Source organism: Ursus maritimus, unplaced genomic scaffold (assembly GCF_017311325.1).
Source record: "Ursus maritimus isolate PB19 unplaced genomic scaffold, ASM1731132v1 scaffold_2, whole genome shotgun sequence".
Lineage (NCBI taxonomy): Eukaryota > Metazoa > Chordata > Mammalia > Carnivora > Ursidae > Ursus > Ursus maritimus.
In genome coordinates, this window is record NW_024424452.1 from 17218834 (window position 1) to 17240863 (window position 22030).

The window sequence follows — 22030 nt, forward strand, 5'->3', positions numbered from 1 at the left end:
GTGCGGAACAGTATGAATGGAATGGGGAGAAAAGAGTTTATATGTGTTTAGGTTTTTTGTGCATAACTCATCCCTGGAAGGCTGCCCAAGAAAGTGGTAACTACATTAGGCTCTGAGGAGATTGCTGTGGGGGCAGGGTAGGGCAGGAATAGGAAAGACTTATTTTCTATGCTTTTGTACCTTTTGAAGTTTGTACCAGTCGCCTCTGTTCCCTATTCAAACGAATACATTAAAATAATATCTGTTTAAAGGCAACCATCAGGTTTCCTGTGGGGCTATCCAGGATAAGAGAGGAGGCAGGACCAAGGGAGACCCCGTCCAGGACCGGAGCTGGTGGGTTTGGCAAGAGGCAGACCCGGGCCTGCAGGGAGTGGGGGGAGCAAGCTGGCCAAGAAGGCCTGCCCAGCAGTGCGCCTCCAGAAAGCCCTGTTGAGACAAGATGAGGAGGAAGCAAGAGCTCGAGCCAGTTGCAGGGCAAATGGCAGACAGTGCTGCACCCTCGCTGGTCCACAGGCTGGAAAGGTTTTCATCGCTCCATTCAGCCAATAAATATTTATTGGACACCTACTGTATGCTTTGGTGCAAGTGTATGACCCAGATCAGTGATCTCTAGCTTCACGGCCTTGTAGGGGAAATGGACAAAATACACAGACAACTCCGATGCAGTGAGATGGACGGGAGATAATCCCAAGGCCATGGGAGTTCCTCTCCCTCTCAAAGTGTGGTCTCAGCTGAGACCCGGAAGATAGGAGAAGTTAGCCAGTTCATGTTGGCGGGGGAGGGGGGGCTGTGTCCTAGGCACAGGTGTGTGCCAAGACTGGAGTGTGTGCTGAGCAAGGGCGGATCATGCAGGAGCTGGGCTGGGTGGGTGGATGGGGCTGGGCAGGAGTCTCGCAGGTCAGGGTAAGAAGGTCATAACTCACACAGGCACCACGGGAAGCCATTGAAGGGTTTAAAGTAGTGGATCTGAGTGTTCTAGTTTGTTCTCTCTGAGGGAAGAGTGAACAGAGAGCAGTCCACCAGTCCACGGGCTGTCGAAATACCAGGGGGGGCATGGGGTTGACTTGAAAGAGTGGAAAGCAATGGAGGATGAGGGAGGCGGATGGATTGGAGATTTGTGTTGGAAGTTGAGCCAACAGGTCTTGATGACGGCTCTGTCAGGAGAGAGGGAGGGAGAGGTTGGGATGACTCCTTGGGTGTTTGTGTCGAGCAGAGCGTCTCAAGGAACGGTGAGACCCGTTTGCGGCGATGGGAAGCAGGAGCCCAGTTTGGGATAGGAGAACCAAGAGCTCCATTTGGGATCTATTGAGTTGGAGATGGTTTTGGACATAGGGAGACACGAAGCAGGAAGTTGGGTAGAGGAGTCTGGAGCTCAGAGAGGACTCGGCTGGAAATATACATTTGTGACTCACCAGCATATAGATAGTATTTAAAGCCATGAGACTGAATGAGATCACCTAGGGAGAGAGAATATAGACAGAAAAGAGAAGGTCCAAGGCTGAGCTGGCTGGAGAAGGAGGAACCCTGAAAACGGGGGAGTGTGGCTCCCACGCCAAGAGGCAGGGGCATGCGCGCTCTGCTGGAGACAGACTGGAAGGAACAGAAGTAATCATTAGATTTGGCAAGTTAAGAGGTCATTGGTAGACTTGGCAAAAGTGGCTTCAGTGGAGTGGTGAGGACGAAGCCAGGTCGGGAGGGGTTGAAGAATACATTAAAGGTGAGGGAGCAGAGACAGCAAGTGTAGACAGCCCCATAGGGGTTGTCTGTCTATATTCTAATGATGTGCATCCAAGAGGTGTTTCCCCTGTGATCCCTGAGGGCTGAGACCGTGCCCTGGTGATTTCTATCTAACCCATAAACAGAGCCGGCTCGGAGCAGGAGCTCAATACATTTACTTAATGATCGGATGAATAAATGAATGAGAAATCACTGCCTATGTCAAAAGGGCCTTTTCTGGTGGAGAGGGCAGCTTCATTCTTTTGGGGCTAGTGAGGAAACTGCAAGATCCACGCCAATGGCTAAAGGCTCGGATCCCCTTCTCCCCACTAAAGGGGGGTGGCAGCCTCCCACAGGCCTGGGCTGTCAGGAGCCAGGTGGTTCGACCCCTCACATGCCTGATGTTGGATAAGTCACTTCCTCTTTCTTAGAAGAGAGACGTGCACGGGAAAGAGGCAGGTCCCGTAGATGTGAGTCTGTCTCCTGCTCCCCCATTTTCTCCTCCCTGGGCTTTACTGTTTAGGAAATAGAAGCTGAGCAGGGCAAGGACCTCCGTGGGGCTACTGTTGGGAGACCCAGAGGGTAGCCCCTGAGGGCAAAAAAAGAGGAAGGGTGGGGGACGGGAGGAAGGGGGGACCTCCATCATAGGACAGAGGGCCTCCCAACGCGCCACAGACACATGCCTCGTTTGGGGGAAGTCCCAGAATTGGGACTGACAGAGAACAGGCATCTGTGTAGTCAAACCAAGAAGACCCTGAAGTGTCCTTGGGTTTGGGCGGGGCGGGACACATCTGTGATGGACAGGCCCACCTGCCAATCAGAGGAGAGCTAACTCTTAGAGGCTGAGAGGGGCGCGCAGGCTTGACAGTGGCTGTTGGAAAGTGACAAATAGAGAAAAGCGGGGATTGGAAATGGGAAATGGGAAGGCCCTTGGGGGAGCCCACCCAGAGACAGGAGGCTGCGAGGGCTCCGTGGGTGACCAAGAGACCTGCCTCGAGATAGGCGGGGCCTTTTCTCCGACAACCCCAGTGCCCGCCATTCCCTCAGTAGTACCTTTTCCTGCAGCACCTGCGGGAAGAGGCGGGAGGAGGGCTTGGAGGAGCTGGAGCGGTGCCCTCGCGGGTGGGAGGGAAACGGGCAACCGTGAACACTGCTGCCACCTAGTGGGACAAGCCTGTTATTTCTCCTGGCTCCCAACCCCAGGGTCGTCCTCAGCTGAGTACTAAGTGACTCCTATGCCCTTGAATTTGGGGACCCAAGGCAGGGGGGAGCCTCAGAGAGGACAATGCACAGTTCTGGGAAGTGTGCGTCGCCCACATGATATTTGCCCCTCTATGCCTTGGTTCCCTTTTCCGTATAATGAGGGCAGGCTAGCTGTGGTGGGCAAGGGCGTCCATGGAGAGAGTGGATTCCAGGGGTAATGGGAGGTGTTTAGCCCTGCCCCCACCCCAGGAAAGACTGTGCCTGCTACACGATTGCAGTTCTCCTTAGTCCCAGCTTCCAGCAAGCTTGCCCCAAGTACCTCCTATTTCTAAATGCTGGGGCTGCCCCTGTTACTGTTTTATCATCAGCCTCACCCCAAAGGATGAAGGCCCTGGGGGCGGGGGTCCCAAAATGTCTTCTTCGGATGTGGGGACTTGGGGGGAAGAGTCCCAGCTCCCAGCACTTTCTCTCTCCCCTCACCCCATAGCTTGTGCTCAGAATGGCCCCAGGCTGTGACATCACAGAGCCCCCACCCCTGTCACAGGAGTGGAAGGGTCATGGGGCTGTGGCAGTGGGCATGGGCATGGATGTGGCTGGTTGGACTGGGGACCATAAAAACAGGTGGGAAGCTGTCCTGGGAGCAGTGGGGAGGAGGAAGTCTTGGGGGTGAAGGGTCAATCTGCCTTAGGAGCTGGGAGGCCAAGCAAGGGCCTTCTTCTCCCTCCACATGTCTCTCCCACCCTCCCCATCCAGCATGGGCCTTCGCATGGAGAGCTCAGCCGATCCTTGAGAAGTTCCTGGAACAAAACCAAGCCCCTCCCCAGCACACTAAGGCTGTGTGGCCTGACAGGGTCCTGGGTCGGCTACAGCCTCTTGGGGTGGAGGGCAGGGGCCTGCTTGATTCTTGACGTAGACTTTGCTCCCTAGCACCCAGCCGGGAGAGTGCCAACACCTTGGCCCGGGGAGCAGAGTCTCTGCTCTTCATAGACAGACCTGACTTCTTTGATTACCCAGACTCAGACCAAGCCAGGCTCCTGGCCGTGGCCCAGTTTATTGGAGAGAAACCTGTCATCTTTGTTAACTCAGGTATGAACCCGCCTGAGAAGGGGCTTCCTTCCTTGCCAGGGCCTGGAGAAGAACTGCCCTTGGCCCTTCCATTGGAAAGGAGGCCAGGGTCCCCATGTCCCCCTCCCTGTCTAACAGGATCCAACTCCGAGTTCTTCCATCACATCCTTGTGGGCGCTCTGGTGGTGGCCTTCCTCTTCCTCCTTTACCAGTTCTGCACACACATGTAAGGCCCCCCTTCCCCTGCCACTCCCATTTTTGCTGACCCCTCCCGCCTCAGCCTGCCTTGGGAGAGGCTGAAGGACCCAAAAGCCTAGTGTGGCCTCCCACTTCTGATCTCATATCCCATAGGACCTGGCAGAAAGGGGCCTGAGGAGCCGGACAAGGGCCCTGGACTCTGCCCTGAGTGCCCAAACCCGCTGAATAAAAGTCTGCTTTTCTCTTCCCTGACTGCTCGGTAACCAGGCAGGGGGTCCTGCCCCATCCTGGGGTCATCCGTGCTTTCTACCCCCAGACCCCCCACCCTTCCCTGCACCAAAGAACTGGGTGAAGAGGGCCTTGGTGGCGTTCACGCAGATCAGATCGTCTTTATTAGCGGTCTGGAAAGCACCTCCCAGGGTCCCCTGACCCCAGACTGGAGGAAGCCTTGAGAGGTCTGTAGCACCAGGGACATGCCAGGGCCCGAGGGCAAGATGTGCAGCCTAGTGGGGAAGGGACGGGGTGCCCCCTCACCCGCCCCCGGGGTTGCTCAGCACTAGGAAGGTTGGGGGTAGCAGCCACCTCCCTCCCCCCACCCCCACAGACTAGTATGGATTTGGGCAAATAAATAAAATAAATAAGACTCCTCAGGCTGGCCTCCCCAAGAGAGAGGAGCAGTGGAGGCAGCTAGCCCCAAGCAAGGCCTGCGGGGGGAGGTTAAGGTGTCCCCTCCCTCCCAGATGGTGTGGGAACTGAGAAGAGTCTGCAGCAGGGGGGCTGGCTGGGATGGCCTTGGCAGCAGGGCCTCCCCCACATTCTCTGAGTCCTGGTCCCCTTGAGTCAGTTTCCCCACGGCCCTCTAGCCCTCAGTGGATGGGAAGTGATGTCCCCTTCCTCTGTCCTTTGCTTCCCCAGGGCCCCAGGGTTGGTGATGGGAGAAGGGGTGTGCAGGAAGGGGTTTGCTATCTTCAGCTCAGGCACTGCTGGGAGAAGAGGCTCCCCCTCCCTGCCTTTCACCTGGTCCCTGACCCTCTGCCCCCGGGGGGAGATGTCCCACCCCTTTGCAGTACACCTGTCGGTCCTGGGGCTGTCAGGGCAAGAGGCCTCTGGCTCCCACCCCCAGGCCCGGCAGCCCCAGAGCCCCATCCCCAAGGTATGGGGTGGGGTGGGGTGGGGAGGGTCCCCCAGCCCCACCCTCAGTCCTGGGTCTGACAGGGAGAGGGCGGCGGGGAGCCCCGGGGCCGGAAGAGGCGGCAGGCCCCGCGGCAGATAAGGAAGAACCAGTAGAGCTGGGGGGCCAGGAGCAGCGCGGCGCCCAGGTTGACGTGCGCCGGGATGGCGAGCGGCACGGCGAGCAGCGGCAGGCCAGCGTGCCGCCCGTAGGCCCAGTACAGGTAGGGGAAGAGCAGCACCCGACAGCAGAGGAAGCTGATGAGCATCAGGGCCCCGTTCACCTTGTGCAGCAGAGTGTGCTGCTGCTTGTACTGTGGGGGGGACGGGGGGAGGTCAGAGAGCAGGGGGGAGGGGTGCAGAGCGGGTGCCCCAACGCCAGCACCCTTCCCCTCCTCAGCACCCTGGGCCCCACCGCCCCTGACCCCGGGCCTGGGGCCCCTCCCAGACCTGGCCCGTTCAAGAATCCCTGAAGGTCCCTGAAAGCGCCCTCCCTCCAGGCTCACACACCCTCAGGCACCCTCTCACCTGGATGAGGATCTTGCCAAGGCAGACGAAGGGGGTGCTGACCTCAGCCATCAGCAAGCAGCCTAGAAAGAAATCTCCCTTGCCCTGACGCCACACCTGCGAAGGAGAGGGAGGAACTAGGCGGGCCTCACCCTGGACTCCCTCCCTCTTCTCTGGGGCCACTTTGGCAGATGCTCAACTTGGAAAGTCTGAACACCTGTGTGCATCGGCAAAGCTGCGAGCATGACGTCACCGTATCCCCCCAACCATCCTGCCAGGGAGACTCTATACCTTAAGTTACAGATGAGGAAACTGAGGCGCAGAGACCGGCAACCAGGGCTCCCAGGCATCACGGCTGGGCAGATCCAGCCCGGGCCAGGCTGACCCCAGACCCTGTTGCTATTTGGGGCTGGTCTGGGGCTCAGGAAACCCTCTGTGGGGACTCTCCATCCTGGGTCTGCCCTGCTGCTGGGGGACCCGGCCACAGGGCTTCCCGGGCTCCTGCAGTGCTGGCGCGAGCAGGACAGGGGGCCCTGGCTTTCAGCACCCCAACTCACCACCGACAGCGGGAAGCATACGAGCACCATGACGGCGTGGTGGAGCACCATGAGGAACTCCTTGTGCAGGTAGCCGCGCGCCACGGCCCAGGTGCTGCCCGGGGCTCTGGCCCCCCCTTCGTCCCCTCCGTGCCCCTTGACCTGGTGCTTGTGCCAGTGACAGAGGAACATGGCGTAGATGTCATAGATGAAGTAGGGCACTGCAAATTGCGTGTAGGCAGAGGAAAGCCAGTGTCTGTTGGGCGGAGAGAGAGAGGGGCGGGGATCAGAGAGGAAAGGAGATGGCTAGAGCAGCGACCAGGTGCCCGGGTCAGCGCTGGATGGGCCACCGGGAGTCAGATCGCAAGCGATATTCACAGCAACCCTGAGATGGCGGGACTCTCGAGTTCTGTGATGGAACCCAAGGGTAGAGAGCAAGAGACTGGCCCAAGGTCGGATGGTCACAACGCTGACATGTAGGAGTGCTGTGAATCAAACCCGGGCTCTCTGACCTCAGAACCCACCCATTTTTCATGTTCCTTCATTCATCATTCGTTCATTCATATTCTCTCTCTCTCTCTCTCTGCAATATGGGGAGAGGGGAGGTAGGGAAAAGACCACAAAGGACAGCCACAGACCACAGGGCAGTGACAGAGTGAGAGAGCAAGCTCAGGCAAGATCTGAGAGACAGCTGAGGTTAGGACAAATAACAGCAGAAGAGGCAAAAGCAGTGGAGAGGGGTCGTCTTGGCTGACATCCACTGACACGCGGGCATTGTTCTAATATCCAAAACATTTTACATGCATAAACTTATTCACTCCCCACAAAAACCCGACACAAAGTGGGGATGGTTCCCACCCCCCTTTTACAGATGAGGAAACTGAGAGACTAAGTGATTTGGCCAAGGAATAACCAACCACGGGAAGTCTGGCTCCACTGTCCCTAGAAGATTCAAGACAGGTGTCACAGACAAGCCACACTGGGGACTTGGTGGTGCTGTTAGGCCTGCAAATTCTGCCCGAATGTCGCCCAACCTCTTGTTTTTTTCAGGTACAGCCAAGCGTTAATGGAGAAAATGCTGAGCAAAAGGAGCCAAGAACAGAGAAAGTTCTGTGTACTTTGAGAGTAAACAAAAATGAAAAGTGCCTGAATATGCAATATTGCATTTTTCTTCTTGACTCAGCCCGTTGAGCACTTTCTCTTAAATGCTATAGCCCCGTGGCAGGTCTAAGGTGGGAGTGCAAGGTCAGGGAACTGGCCCAGCTAGGTGGAGGGATGAAAGCAAAGTCAGCCGGAGTGACACAGAAAAGGAGCTGAGACCATATATGAGGAGCTGCCCAAGGGAGAGGAGGAATGAGGGCCCGGGGGGAGGCCAGCGAAGGATCAGGTGAGATGGAGACAGACTGCAAACCCTGGGAAGACCGGTCTGCAAGGAGACAGGCAGTCCACTCCAGCAGGGATGATTTGGGGCAAAGAGAACCCGAGACTCATACTGGAGCATGAAGAAAGGGAGAGAGGTGAGGGAGCAGCAGCCCAGGTTAGCCACACAGGGCAGGAAAGCAGGGACAGCCCTGGTGGAAAGGGGTCCAACTGGCCCAAAGGGAGTTGGAGCAAGAATAGCTGGGAGAGCCACCCCAGGAGCCATGTGGCCTGTGGGGGGACCAGTCTTGGTTTAACTTGAAGAGTTAAACCCGTCCCCACACTCTCAGCAGTTAGGTGCTCAGAAGTAGGAACAGCTGTTGTCCCTGGATTAACCCTGATCTTCCCCACCCACCTGAGGATTACAGGGGAAAGGACAAGAACAGCCCTGGGTGGGGGGAGAGGAAATATAAAAGTGGAAAGGTGACCTCTGACTGAGAAGGCGAGAGCAAGAAAGACCCAGGGGTGGAGCAGAAGGGCGGAGGGGAAGAGGAAGCCCAGTTACCAAATGGGACCTGAAGAAGAGTTAAGCACCCACTGTGCAAGAGCCAGACTGCTTTAGGCATTTGACTCACGCAGCTCAATGCCTCGTCAGGGCAGCCCTTCCAGGAAGGGATGTACCTCCCTCCACAGAAAGGGAACTCATCTGGAGAGAAAGAGGGGCACCGCCAGGTCAGGGTCCTCCAGACAATGTTCCTGCAGCCCCACAGTTGCCAGAGAAGGGGGTCAGGGCCAGAAGTGAAGCATGGGGCTTCTTCAGCACCCCAATGAGCAATCTGCAGCAGCCCGCGGGTCACCTGGAGCCGGCCCGTCAGCACCACGGACAGGGCCCCTCTCCTTCCTCCTACGGCCCCACCTCTCAGGCCTGGGCTTTGTTGGCAAGCACCAGGCACTGCAGCAGCCTACAGTGCCAAAGTCTGGCCTCTTCCCCCTTCCCCCACCCCACCCCCCACGGGCGAACCATTAGTGGCCTTGTCTCTGTCATCTCTCTCCTCTGTCTCCCTCTTGTGCACGGAGCTGGGACTGGACACCTGGATTCTGGGAGGAGCTGAGGGGTGAGCCTGGCATGAGGAGGGAGGCAGCCCAGTTGGGTGCTGGTTAGAAAAGGGGTCTGAGGGATGTAAGGGGGGGAAGAGGTGGGGAGGAAAGGGCACACAGGACCTACTACGATATGAGAGGGCAGGAAGCCTAAGAGCCGCTGACAATCCTTTTTGATCCCCACTCCTTTACCCCCTGGCTCTGACCTTTAAGGACAGGACATGGATAAATTTATCCCTAGGTGTTGAGTTGCAGCTAATGCAGTTAACTTGCTCAGTCCCAAGTGAAGGGCTTGGGGACCACTGAAAGAGTCCCCTAGAAGACCTGGGGTCCTCGGGAGTCACACACGCACATGGGCTGCAGGAACTTGGGCAAAGGTGGTCTTGAGGCACTTACTGGTCATCTATGATGTGTTTGCAGGAGGTGGAAACGATGTAGCCAGCGGTGGAGGCCATGACGGCTTGGACAGAGGACACTAGCCTAGGGAGAAAGAGGGAGCAGAGGTAGAAGAAGGGGATGCAGCCCTCGGTTTCTCCTCTTTACTGTCCAGCTACTGCGCCTCGGGCCACTCTCTGCCTGTCTCTGCCTGAGGCCAGCCTGCCCAGGGCTCACCCCCAACCTCAGGCTCCAGGACCCCCCCACCCCGCTGCTGCTACTCATTACACCCCACACCTCCCTTGGTCAGTCGTGGACACTGAGTGGCCCTCTTCTCAGGAGGACACCAGGGAGGTCATCTTGAGGTGAGACAATGCTGATAACAAGGTCTCTTCCTGGGGAGGGGCAGCACAGGGACAGCCCTGGATGGCAAGGGGGTGCCCCAGGCCTGTTCTCGCAGCACTCAGCCTTCCAGTCACCACGCCATTCCTTGGTGACCCCATATTCCCCCAGCCACTTTCCCGCTCACTCTTTGACTGTCCCCATGCTCCCCTCCCCAACTCTGGTCCTCATTCCAGCTTGTACGGAGTTCTACCTTCACTCCTCTATCTTTTGTACCCCCATACATGTGCCCTGACTAATTCACAGCTCTCTGCCCCTCGCCTTGTTCCCTAATATCTTATAGGAATGTTTTAGTCACATGCTGGTCCTGTTTTGGAGGGTGGGAGGGTGAATGGGGGAGAGGGAAGAAAAGCAGTCTGGATACTAGTAGACCAGATGGCTGGGTTTGGACGAGGTCTCCTGGGACAGGGAGTAAGGCAGTGAAGGGGGCAGGAAGCTTGGAGGTAAAGCCCACCAACCACTTCAGGAACCCCCAGTCCCTAATGGGCCAAGGGTCCAGGGAAGGACTGGGGTCCCTTCCACCCCCATAATGCCTGAGAAGGGGAGAGGGGCCGAGGGGAAGGGATGCAGTTTACCTGGCTGAGACAATGACCGCGTCAGCCTCCTCCCAGCGCAGCTGGGGCAGCCGCTGGAGCGTGTTCTTGGAGAGGAGGAAGAGTCCGGGGAACACCACCCCCCCAGCCACCATTGGGGTCAGCATGGTGGCTCAGGCCTCGGGCAGGGAGGCTGGCGGCCGTGAGGGGACAGGGAGGCCGAGCTGAAGGGAGTTAGAGGTGGAGAAGGGACACCAAGCCAGGGAAGGAGAGAGAAAAAGAAAAAGGGGCACAAAGGGGACAGGGCGGGGATGGGATGGGGCAGGCGAGTCAGCCCAGAGGAAGGGAGAAAGGGAGTTAAATGAGACTGGGGAAATGGGGAGAGACTGGGTAGAGGGAGGATCCGGGAAAGGGAGCGGGAGGAAGCTGGCCAGAGGTCTGGAAGCGAGACAGGAGGAGAGGACTTGATAAGAGGACAGAGAGGGAGAGGGTACCGGAGGAGGAGGATGTGGGTGGGGGAGGGGAGGGAGAGAAGAGGCAGGTGGGGAGGGGGGGCTTACGTGGAGAGGCTGGGAGGACCCGAGAAGGCGGGGTGGGACTGTGGTGCCAGCCCTGAGAAGGAGGGAGAGAGGGAGGGAGAGAAGGGAGGGAGGGAAGGAGACAAGAGGAGCGGCTGGGCAAGTGGTCAGCGGTCAGCACTGCTCTCCCGCCTCTCGCTGCCGCCACGGTCCTTGCCGCCTGGCCGGGAGGCTGCACGGGGCATTATAGCGAGTTCCTGCCCAGCCCCCTGCCCCCTCGGTGGGGAGGGGGAGGGGGAGGGGGGAGTCACCAGCTTGGGGAGGGCGGGGGAGGGGTGGGGAATGATGGCACCGACCAGACACCAAGAAACCGGACCTGCAGCAGCGTCTCCCCATGCAGCTCTGAGCCACAGCAGCGGCTGCGACAGAGATGGGGGGGAGCAAAGAAAGAGGGAGGGGGAGGCCCTTAAAGAGACAGCAGCTGCGGCATAGGGGGCTGCTGGGGACATGGACCAGTGGAGGGTCGGCTCTCCTCTTGGGGAGGAAGGTGGCCCTGGGCACCCTGGCCAGCTGGGAGGGGGCTCTGAGCCCCCAGATGGGGGCTTGACCCTGTTTCCCACCAGCACATGGCAAATGCCTGCCATTTCTTCTCTGCCAGTGCCTCCCAAGTGGCCTGCTGGGGTCCCAGTTTAGGGGTGCCACTCCAGCAGAGAGGAAAAGGATTCCTTGGAGGAGGGAGTGAGACAAAGTGGTGCGTCTTACTGTCTCTGAAGGATGAGTTTAAGCACTGGATGAGAATAAAAACACCTCCAGACAGCCTCCTTCCGGCTCAGAGACCCCCCCCCACATCCTTCACTCCAATGGGAAGGGGGAAAACTATAGGGAGAAGTGAGGTGCCCCTAGAGCCCATCTTCACTGCAAGGCTGTCCGGTGATCTTGTCTAACAATTGTAATAGCCCTGAGGTAACAGCACTTGTCCCGTTCTTGCAAGTCAAGAAATGGTCCTGAAGCCTACGGTGGCCCTCCCCAAGGTGACATATTTAGAAGAGGCCGGAGCCCTCCCATGCTGGGTATTAGAGTGACTACAGGGTTTGCAGAGGGTGAGGAAACCCTGCCTCTCTGAAAACCCACCTGGAATGGGACGATGCTCTTGCCCCTGTCCCTCAGGCTGCCTGGCCTCTCCTGGCCTCCCCTAAGCACTGGTCACTCGCTTTTTCTTCAGGTTTCTTATCTTCCTGACTCCCCTTCCTTGGGGACTTCACAGAACAGCAGTTTCCCAGTGGGAAAGGACCCCAGGGATTAGGTGGTTCAAACCCCTCATTCAACCACAAGGAAACCGAGGCACAGTGACTTGGCCAGGGTCACGCTGCATGTCCGAAGCCCAGCTGGAACCCCGCTGGCCTCTGAGCTGTTTCTCACCCTTTCGTGCTGCTTCCTGGAATTTGGCCTTCCTGTCCTGAACTCCACTGTCCTACGGACTTCTGCATGACCTGGGGCCTTGTACCCAAATCGTACTCTGGTTTCCAGGCCTACCCTAAGGTACACCTCAATAAGCAGCCCCACAATTTGTCTTTGCCTGTCCAAAGACCATTCCATTTCCTCCCCAAAAGAGAGGCTGAGGGCTGGATATGCAATTTTGTGCTGCCCTCTAGTGTCAGTGGAAGGAATAGACTGAGAGGTCTCTGGCCTTTGGCAGAAGGAGTTAGGGACAATTTAGGGGCAATAGTGGATCTAGCTTCTTGACCTCAGGGCTTCCTCTAAGGGGGAAAAGGACCCAACTTGTGTATGTTTACTATGTGCTGACCATGAGGCAATGTGGTTTATGTTCTTATTTAATCTTCCCAGATGGTAATATCTGTTTTATAGACAAGAAACGGGTTCAGAGATTGAAGGGAAAAAAAAAAAAGACAAAAAACTTGCCCAAGATAACACAGCTATGAGAACTGGCAAAACTGGATAGCTCCAAAGCCAAAGAGCAAAGCTGAGTTGGGGGTGTGTGGGCAATGGTAGGGCACCATAACTACTTGATTGAGGACTACAAACCTGGTCAAGTCGTGGCTTCTCTCTGGATGACCTGAACTACAGCCGGCAGAGACACTTTTCTGTCCTCCAGGAATTCACCCAGACACCCAAGTAAATTCTGCCTTCTGTCTGCTCCCTCTCCTACCTAAGTTTCCATGATAGTTCACACGTGTATTAAGCTGTGTCAAACAGGTCATAAATTGGCAGCGGAAGGGCCCGATCTGGCCCACAAACATGCTTTGCTTAGCCAGTCTGGTGTTGCCGGGATAGTATTTTCTTAAATTCTAACTTATTTGTCAGTGTTTGCAAATTAGGTGATTTCACATCGAAGCTCAACTTCTTTTGAGAAAGAACCAGAAAGTCAGACAACATGGAGCCCATATTCTAGCTCCATAATGTTTGGCGGGAGCCAAGCAGCTGCTGCTTCATTCAGTGGGCTGAATGTTGAGTCCTCCAGCTCACCAGTCATCCCCACAGAGCCTACAGCCTTGTTCCTTGCAGGAGTTGGCCACCCCTATTTCACAGACATGAATTCACCTATCCTCGCACAAGGTCTCCATGAAGACTGGAAGGTGGGTGTTCTTAGTAACCCATTTACAAGTGGGGGGGGGCTCTGAAGTTCAGAGAGGTTAAATAACTTGCAAAAGATCCCCTAGCCAGTTTCTTTTGAGTTTTAATCTACCCCTGGCACACGCACTCACACACACACACACACACACACACACACACACACTCTGCTCCTGCTGTCACCACTAACTCTTCCTGAAAGCAGGAGATCAGCTCCACCAGCCCTGGCCCAGGAAGGATGCCCTCACCCTGTCCTCTTACTTGGACGCCACCAAAACAGCCTCGGGTCTCTCCATCTGCAGGGTGGGGTGGTTCTGCAGGCCCCAGCAGAGGGCAGTGAAGCTCAGTGGGAAGAAAATGCAGCCCAGTACAAAGAGCAGGGTCATGCCTGTCTGGGGTAGAGAAGGTGAGAAAAGATGAGCATGAGAACCCACAGCGTCCCTTAGACCCAGAGACTCCCTTCACCCTGATAACTCAGCGGCCCATGGGATCCATTCATCTGTAACCCATGAGGCATTGCTCTTCCCTAATCTCTTTGGGATTTTTTTTTTTTTAAGATTTTATTTATTTGAAAAGGACAGAGAGAGCAGGAGCGGGCGGGGGGGGGTGGAGCAGAGGGAGAGAGAGAAGCAGACTCCCCGCTGAGCAGGAAGCCCAAGGTGGGGCTCAATCCCAGGACCCCAGGACTGGGAGATCATGACCTCAATCCAAGGCAGGTGCGTAAGCGACTGAGCCACCCAGGTGCCCCACTTTGGGATCTTTATTGCACTTTAAATATCCCTCCTCCAGGACAGTTGGGCATCCTAATTTTTTTTTTTAAATCAACCCATTCCAAGCATTTCATTCATTTTCCTGGAGCTGGTCCACACCTCCCAATCCATATCACACCTTAAAATTTCTTCTCTTCATCCTTCAACCCTAAGGATGTGCCTACTCCTTCTTATGATCTCCAACCCATCTCGTTCTCTGCCCGCCCCCAAGCTCTTCCAGTCCCCTCTCCCTTCTCCTAGGTTCTCACCTCTGAGGGGCAAGGTGGAGGCTACAGAGGGAGGCTGGTGATTCTCATCAGCACCCAGAACTCAGAAAAACCAGAGGGTGTTCAAATTGTAAAGATATTTGAAATTGAAAAATAATACTTTTTTAAAAAGAAAAAACCAAGGCATTATCCCAGTAACAGAGAAAAAAACCCAAGAAACAACAGAACCCCTGAAAACATACATATTTACATATATGTTATTTTTGTCTGGAAAAGTCTCCCCTCCCATCCACCACAGGGAGGGGAGGGGTGCATGAGGCCCAGGGAGGGTGCAAGGAGTTGGGGCCCGCCATCCTGCATCTCCTAGGCAGCTTCGAGGGCCCCTTCTTCTAGGACACAAGAAAGGTGTCAAACTGCAAGGGCACGAGGCTGAGGCAGCCGGGCAGTTGAAGAGGGCGGGAACACCACGCTCCCATTGGTGGACGGATGGACGGTTTAGAACACGCTCTCCTCCCATTGGCCCACCTCTTGACACATGTGCCCTATATATGCGTCCTGGCCGAGGGCCCTCCTCTGGCGGGGCGGGACTGTGCCGGGCCTTCTAATGCAGAACTGACCAATTAGAATTCGTCGATGGCTTGACGGACACCTTTGTTTCGGGCAGAGCTGAAAAAGGAGTCAGGAAAAGGAAGGAGGGGGAGAATAAGAACACCCTAAGGAGTCCTGGCTTTAAAAGGCGGCACAATATAGGATAATAGTTAAGATGGCAATTTCTAGGGTGGGACCATCTGGGCTTCAAATTCAGACTGCGGATAATAAAAGAAGCTGACTGTATGGCTCCATTTGGATGAAGTTCAAAACAGGCAGAATGTCTTCCGTGAAGATTCAGAATAGCGCTCAACTTGGGGCGGGGGAGGTATTGACTGAGGGGAGACCCCAGTGAGCCTCTGAGGTGTTGGGAATGCCCCTATTTTTTTTTTAAGATTTTATTTATTTATTGGACAGCGATAGAGACAGCCAGTGAGAGAGGGAACACAAGCAGGGGGAGTGGGAGAGGAAGAAGCAGGCTCATAGCGGAGGAGCCCGATGTGGGGGCTCGATCCCACAACGCCGGGATCACGCCCTGAGCCGAAGGCAGACGCTTAACCGCTGTGCCACCCAGGCGCCCTAAGGAATGCCCCTATTTTGATCACGAGTGTACACATAGGTAAGCGTGCCCAAGGCGTACCCTTAAAATGTGTGCACTTTATTTAAATTAAGCTGGAATTAATTTTTAAAATGCTAAACAAATTTAGGCTCTGAATGATGGTGGGCCAATCTCTGTGGACCTCAATTCTTCATCCGTGAAGCTGGTATAATAATAATTCCAGGTCATTAAATGCCGCTTATGGAGCATTTACTATGGGCCAGACACTGATCTGAGTGCTTAAAAATATCAACTCATTTCCTCATTAACGGAGGAACAGCTTTGCGGGTTGTTTATTATTGTGTCTATTTTACAGAGATGGGAAAACAGAGGCACGGAGAGGTTTGGTACCTTGTCCGAGGTTACACAGGAAGTGAACAAGGTAGGATTTTTAAAATCCTATTTTCTGACTGCATTGGTCTCTATAATGTTAAACAGATATAGAAAACCCATAAACTCATTTTCCTAAAGGAACTGCAAGGTTAAAGACAAAAAAGATATCATTTTAATACAGTGTAGACATCAGTCACAATTTCAGAGCTTATCTCTGTGAATGGCTCTTGCTTGTTTAGTTACTCCATTTTCCCCCTCTGGGTAGGACTCTGAACATCAAATTAAAGGTTGAACCCAAAGCAAGGTAAGATTTTTTTTTTTAAGATTTTATGTATTTATTTGAGAGTGTGAGAGAGCGCATGAGCAGGGGGGAGGGGCAGAGGAAGAGGGAGAAGGAGACGCCCCGCTGAGCAGGGAGCCTGACCTCAGGACCCTGGGATCACGACCTGAGCCCAAGGCAGACGCTTGACTGAGCCACCCAGACACCGCACAAGATAAGACCGTTAAAGATGAAGCCTTTAGGGGCGCCTGGGTGGCACAGTCGTTAAGTGTCTGCCTTGGGCTCAGGGCGTGGTCCCGGTGTTCTGGGATCAAGCCCCACATCAGGCTCCTCTGCTGGGAGCCTGCTTCTTCCTCTGCCACTCCCCCTGCTTGTGTTCCCTCTCTCGCTGGCTGTCTCTCTCTGTCAAATAAATAAATACAATCTTAAAAAAAAAAAAAAGATGAAGCCTTTAGTTGCGTAATGAGTGGCCATTCTCCCCACCATCCTCTCCTCACCATCTGTCTAATCAGGACCCCTTGCACTGACTGCATAACCCACTATGGGTAACAACTCAAGTTGGAAAAATTTGGTTTACAGCACTCAACTTCTTTTTTTTCATGATTCTCCCCTACGCAGCCTTTTTTAGACAATTTGTCTCCTAATCACCACTCATCATGAAATTTTGATAACACAGTTCTACTGTATATCTGTGCTTAGGATACTAAAAAGTTTTTTGGTTTGGTTTTTTTTTTTTTTTTTGCCACCAAGAACCTATTTCTGTCCCCTTGGGGGCGATATTAGCCGCGTCGAAATGCACTGGAGTCACCATACTGCCACTTTTACACATACCGCCTCCACATCCAGCGAAAGTCCCATTCCACAGATGCAGGCAGCGAGAGGTTGCATTAATTACTGAAGATTGAAGTGGCTGGTAAATGGATCAGGGATCCAGAGACCTACAGAGATCCTAGCTCAGTTACTTAATTATCTTCTTCAAAACTGTGCTTTCTGACATGGAAAATGGTGGGACTGGTCCAAAGAGGTTTTCTCTAAACCTCGGGGTTGTGTGTGTCTGTTTGTTTTTACCCCATTTGACTTAACAATAGCAAACATCGATAAAGCGCATACTGGATGTCAGGCACCAATCCGTGCCCTATACATATACTAACTAATGGGTTGTCACAATAACCTAAGGAGGAGATACCATTATTACTTTCCCTTTATAGAGGAGGGAATCGAGGCACAGAGAGGTGGTGTGATTTGCTCAAGGTCACACAGGCAGTTAAGTGGCAGAGCTGGGATTTGAACCTAGTAGTCCGATTGGCAGAGTACCCATTCTTAACCACGTACTTTAAAAGGAAACTATCACTACCGAAAATAGAAAACCAGTATCACTTGCTGTAAATGAAGGTAACAAAAAAATAAATACAATGGAAAAAATAAAGTGTTCTAACCTTGTAGCTAGATACTTTCACCTGCTCTGAATTCTGAGCTGGAGGGCTGCACTCTCTTTGTTATAGATGAGACATGGCAAGATAAGTGTGGATAGAGAGGTGTTAAAGGGCTTCTGGCAGCAAAATGAGACCGGCTCCTGGAATAATCAGAAGTGTTGAAGAGGAACTGGAAAGAGAATAGCTTTCATGCGCGCGCCTGATTTTTTGCAGACGGGTGTAGCGTGTAAAATAAACCCAAGACCGGTCGCATTCCACACACCGTGTCCTAGGGGTGCCTGAACTCCCCAGAGGAGGGAGGGAGACCGTGCCAGTTTTGGGGGGCAGGGGGGTGCAGCCCTCAGGACCGCGCCCGTAGAGAGGGGCGTCATGGGGGGCACTCCCTAGGTGCCCATCCAGGCTCCAGGGACTCCAGCCGCTTTCCCACCCCAGCCTGGCTCCCCAAGGGAGTCTCTCACCCCCACTCGGTGCTCACACACCTGCCACACAATTCACCCGGGGCCTGGAGTTTACCGTTTCCTGCTACTCCAGGCTCCTGTTTCCAAATGGTGTCTCGTGCATCCCCTTTGCCTCGGTGCTGCGCAGCGCCGGCCCTGGGAGGCGTGCAGGTGTGATATCACCGAAGGCTGTGAATAAGTAAAGAATAAGCAGCCAAAAGTGGCCTGTTTCCCGCATGATACCCAGGGAAGGGTCCAATTCCCCCTACCCGTGCTCTGGGGAGAGTCCCGCCCAGTGCGCCAGAACATTTATTATTTAGTACTTTTATTGTACCTGTCCCAGGCTAGGCACTGTTCTAGGCAAGTCCAGTCCCACCCTTTATCTGTGCAGTAGAAAAAGCTGAAGGGCACGACTGGTGAGTGGAGTGAGAAAAGGAAGAGCCTGGCCAGGCCTTTTTTTCTCCCATAGATTGGCTGTGACACCTTGGTCAAGTGTCAGAACCTCTCTGAGCCTCGGGTGTATACACACAAAGTTCCACTTGCCTGGGCTCAAATCCTAGCTCTGTCAATCAACCAGCCAGGAGAACTCATGCAAGTGATTTATCACCTCTTAAAAGGAGGGTGGGGGAGGGGGGAAGCAGTCGTACCTCTCCCTTGGGCTGTAGGATAAGTGAATGAGATGTGTGTAAAGCATGCTTCCTATGTGGCCCCTTGTAAATTCTCACTGTGATATGCATTCCAGGTTGTTCTTATCCTATTTTTTTATGAGCCCTTGTTCTATGCCGGGGACTCTACATACCTTTCCTCCGATCATCACGCATCCTCTCAGATCTTAGGTGACCCCACTTTCCCGATAAGTGAGACTCAAGCTCGGTGAGGTCAGCTGACTTGCCCAGTGGCACGACTAGAATCCATTGCCTGACCTTCTTTTTCAACCGGGTCAGGATTCTTTTCTATCTACAAAATGTAAATAAGGCAGGGTGGGGGAGCACCTGCGTGGCTCGGTCAGTTAACCATCTGCCTTTGGCTCTGGTCATGATCCCGGGGTTCTGGAATCGAGCCCTGTGTTAGGCTCCCTGCTGAGCAGGGAGTCTGCTTCTCCTTCTCCCTTTGCCCCTACCCCCTACCCCCCACTCCTGCTTTCTCTCTCTCTCTCCATTCTCTCTCTCAAATCAATCAATCAAATCAAATAAATAAAAATTAAATTAAAATAAGACGGAAATGATGGTTCATGCCACTTAGGTCTACTGTTAGGATTAAATAAGATGAAGTCTGGGAAGAGGGCTTGATGGATGCTCGCTCTAGTTCTGCTCCCCTCGGCTTATTATTCCCTGGGCATAACTACCTGAGCACAGGCCTTTCATTTTCCTAACAGGACGCTGATAACCTCCTCTTAGTCTCTGGGAGGCAATATAGTCAGATGTCCATTAGGAGGGGCCGAAAGTCTAAGAGCAAATTCAGAGCAGCTGGGTTCCGTTCCCACGCCTGACTGCAGGCCGGGCTGAATTTCTCTCATCTTCTGGGTGTTCGGTGGGTCTCAGATCTCCCACCCACCCCACGAGGACTGAGAGTACATCATCTTTTTTCTCTCCTTCCTGGGGCAGTGCAAGACTCCACATGATCGTATCCGACATCTCCAATTCTGAACTTTAGGGAGAGCGAGGTCTTATGGTTACTTGGCTATCACGAAATCTGTTTCTCCCTGCCTCCAACAAATGGTGTGATGTGGGCGGAAGTGGCCTTGGCAAAGTGGGTGCATACATCGCCCGTCCCATTGGTTTGTCTTGCAGAGAGCAGGCCCGGTGCACTGTCCACCATCCTGCATAATGTATGAGCCCATGGTAGGAACAGAATACCATCAGCAGTGAATCTGTCCACTGCAGGCCATGGACGTGTCCAGAGGCCTTGCCAAGGCTGACGTCTCCCTGTTGGCAGGAACAGAACAGAGCGAGGGAGTCTGTGTCGCCTGAGGCCTTTCCCAGGGCAGGGGTGGGAACTGGCCTCATCTCGGGCCTCGGGATTCTGCAAAGAAGATGGGTTAGACAAGAAGACAGCCCCAAGAAGGCAATCTGACTCTGCCTTAGAATCAGCAATGGTGACATTGGGGACAGCCAGCCTCCTGTCTCCTGGGTCTGAAGCTCCCTCTGGGAGGGTGGGGGGGTGGGAGAGGAGGAGGGTGGGACTCTGTCCGTGTGGTTGAAGGTGAGAAGGAGATTTGGGACCAGGGACACAAACCCTGGCGATTTCTGGGGTTGCCTCATGGTGCCAGAAATCCCCAGGGGCGGTGGTGGAGGCGAAGTACACGGGGGTGGAGGACATAGACAGAAGTAGGTATATGGTGGTACTGCTGATGTGGGAAACAAAGGCCGAAGAATAATTATTTCATTTCTTTACCACCTACAGCCCACTGACAAGTCCTTGAAACAGGCAGAGTGACATTCCTCTAGGGACTCAACTTCCTCGATGTTGACATTTGCTGAGGGCAAAAGACAATCCTAGCCCACCCCACCCCTTACCTCCCAGGGTCTTGTAAGTTTACTTTAATGTATAAAAATTCTTTTGGAAACTTCCTTTATCTCTAAACCCCCCAAGATATGTGTTGGCAATCATCCCCCAAGCATATGGCCCACCAATATACATCTGAAGGGTCTCAAGACTGAAGTTTTATTAGACAGTAATAAATGACCTTTCCCCAACAATAGCTAGCCCCCCCAAGGTCCTGGAAACCTTGCTTCCAAAATTCCTTAAAAACTTCCCCTATCCCTAACCCCCTCCAACTTGAAAGTATATAATGGGCCACTCTGCATGACCCCATGGCAGTTCTTTCTACCCGCGAGTCCTATGCCCGTGCTTTAATAAAATCACCTTTTTGCACCAAAGATGTCTCAAGAATTCTTTCTTGGCCGTTGGCTTAGAACCCTAACGTTCTTTCCTACATCACTGCTTTCAGGGGAACATACCCGGATGCACTAATTGTGGATGAAGTCTGAGGCCCCGTTGTGCTTACGTGAGTGTACGTAGTCCAATCATGTATGTGTAGAACCCCAAAGGGCAGGAATGCAAGTGGGAGGTCCGAGTGGCTTGTGAGCCACGGGACAAGGGCATCTCGATAACAACCCTTTATTGGTGGATGGCTGGATTTGATTCGTTCATAGAATCAGTGAGTACTCGCTAGAGGCCCCCGGGACCACACCAACTGCCAGGGCTTGGGCTATGGGGATGAATCAGACCCAGGCACTTGCCGTCTAACCGTCTAACCAGGGAGCCAGGCACCAAAGGGGAGAATTCAAACACCTTGTCATCACTGCTGGAATACGCATGCAAATAAGGTGCCCAAAGCAGCCCCCTCTGCCTGAGGTTGGCAGGGAGACCTCCCTGAGACAAAATTGAGCAGAGGCTTGAAGGATGAGAGAGTTCTTCCAGGGGAAACAGGAAGGGTGTTCTAGGCAGAGGGAACAGTATCTGCAAATGTGTGGAGCTGTGGAACCCCTTGCACTGGCTCAGGAACCATGAACAGATCCTATGGGGGAAGACTGGAAGAATGATGGAACACAGAACAGTCTTACTTTTTTCTTTACAGATTATCTGACCCTGGTCCCCCAGTGCAACGTGTGTCCCAGGAGGGCAGGAAATTTGTCTGCCTTTTTCTCTGCCGGAAGCCCAGAGCCTAGATGAGATTTGCTGTTGATGAGCAAAGGGAGGATAGGAGGGGCCCAGACTGCATGAGGTTGACAGCGAAGCATTTGGACTTTGCCCTTTGGAGGTTTTAAAATAGAAAAAAGGACAAGATGTAAGGTGAGTGGGAGGAAATCACTTTGACAGTGACCTGAAGGGTGAGGAGACCCACCCAAGTCTTAAACTCGAGCACTGTCAATAAAAAATGAGTGGGGTAAAGTTGGAAGAAAAAAAAAAAAAAGCAGAATGCTATACAACTGACGAGTAGCTTTGATTTTTACAACTTCCCCGTAAGGCAGGAGTTTCCCTGTTTTACAGAGGAGGAAATGGATTCCGCGAGGTTCAGGGACTTGGCCAAAGCCACACAGCACGTTGGTGGTGTAGCCCGGGGGGTCGGTGTCCCCTTTGCAGCGCCGCAGGACCCAGCAAGGGATGAGGACC

General features: G+C 53.9%; 2 protein-coding genes across 2 annotated transcripts; one reads left to right on the forward strand and one right to left on the reverse strand.

Moving 5' to 3' along the window:
* Positions 1-3418: 3418 nt before the first annotated feature.
* On the forward strand, positions 3419-4214 carry CUNH16orf92 (chromosome unknown C16orf92 homolog). Its single transcript, XM_040636558.1, has 3 exons — positions 3419-3515; positions 3847-4005; positions 4123-4214. Exons 1-3 carry the CDS (start codon positions 3419-3421, stop codon positions 4212-4214), a joined length of 348 nt encoding a protein of 115 aa, XP_040492492.1.
* Positions 4215-5378: 1164 nt separating this feature from the next.
* Positions 5379-10604, reverse strand: TLCD3B (TLC domain containing 3B). Its single transcript, XM_040634536.1, has 5 exons — positions 10205-10604; positions 9249-9332; positions 6417-6651; positions 5881-5976; positions 5379-5666 (listed from the first exon to the last, which is right to left on the reverse strand). The coding sequence occupies exons 1-5, from the start codon at positions 10327-10329 to the stop codon at positions 5379-5381; spliced, it is 828 nt and encodes a 275-aa protein (XP_040490470.1). The 5' UTR covers positions 10330-10604.
* Between the last annotated feature and the right edge of the window lie 11426 nt (positions 10605-22030).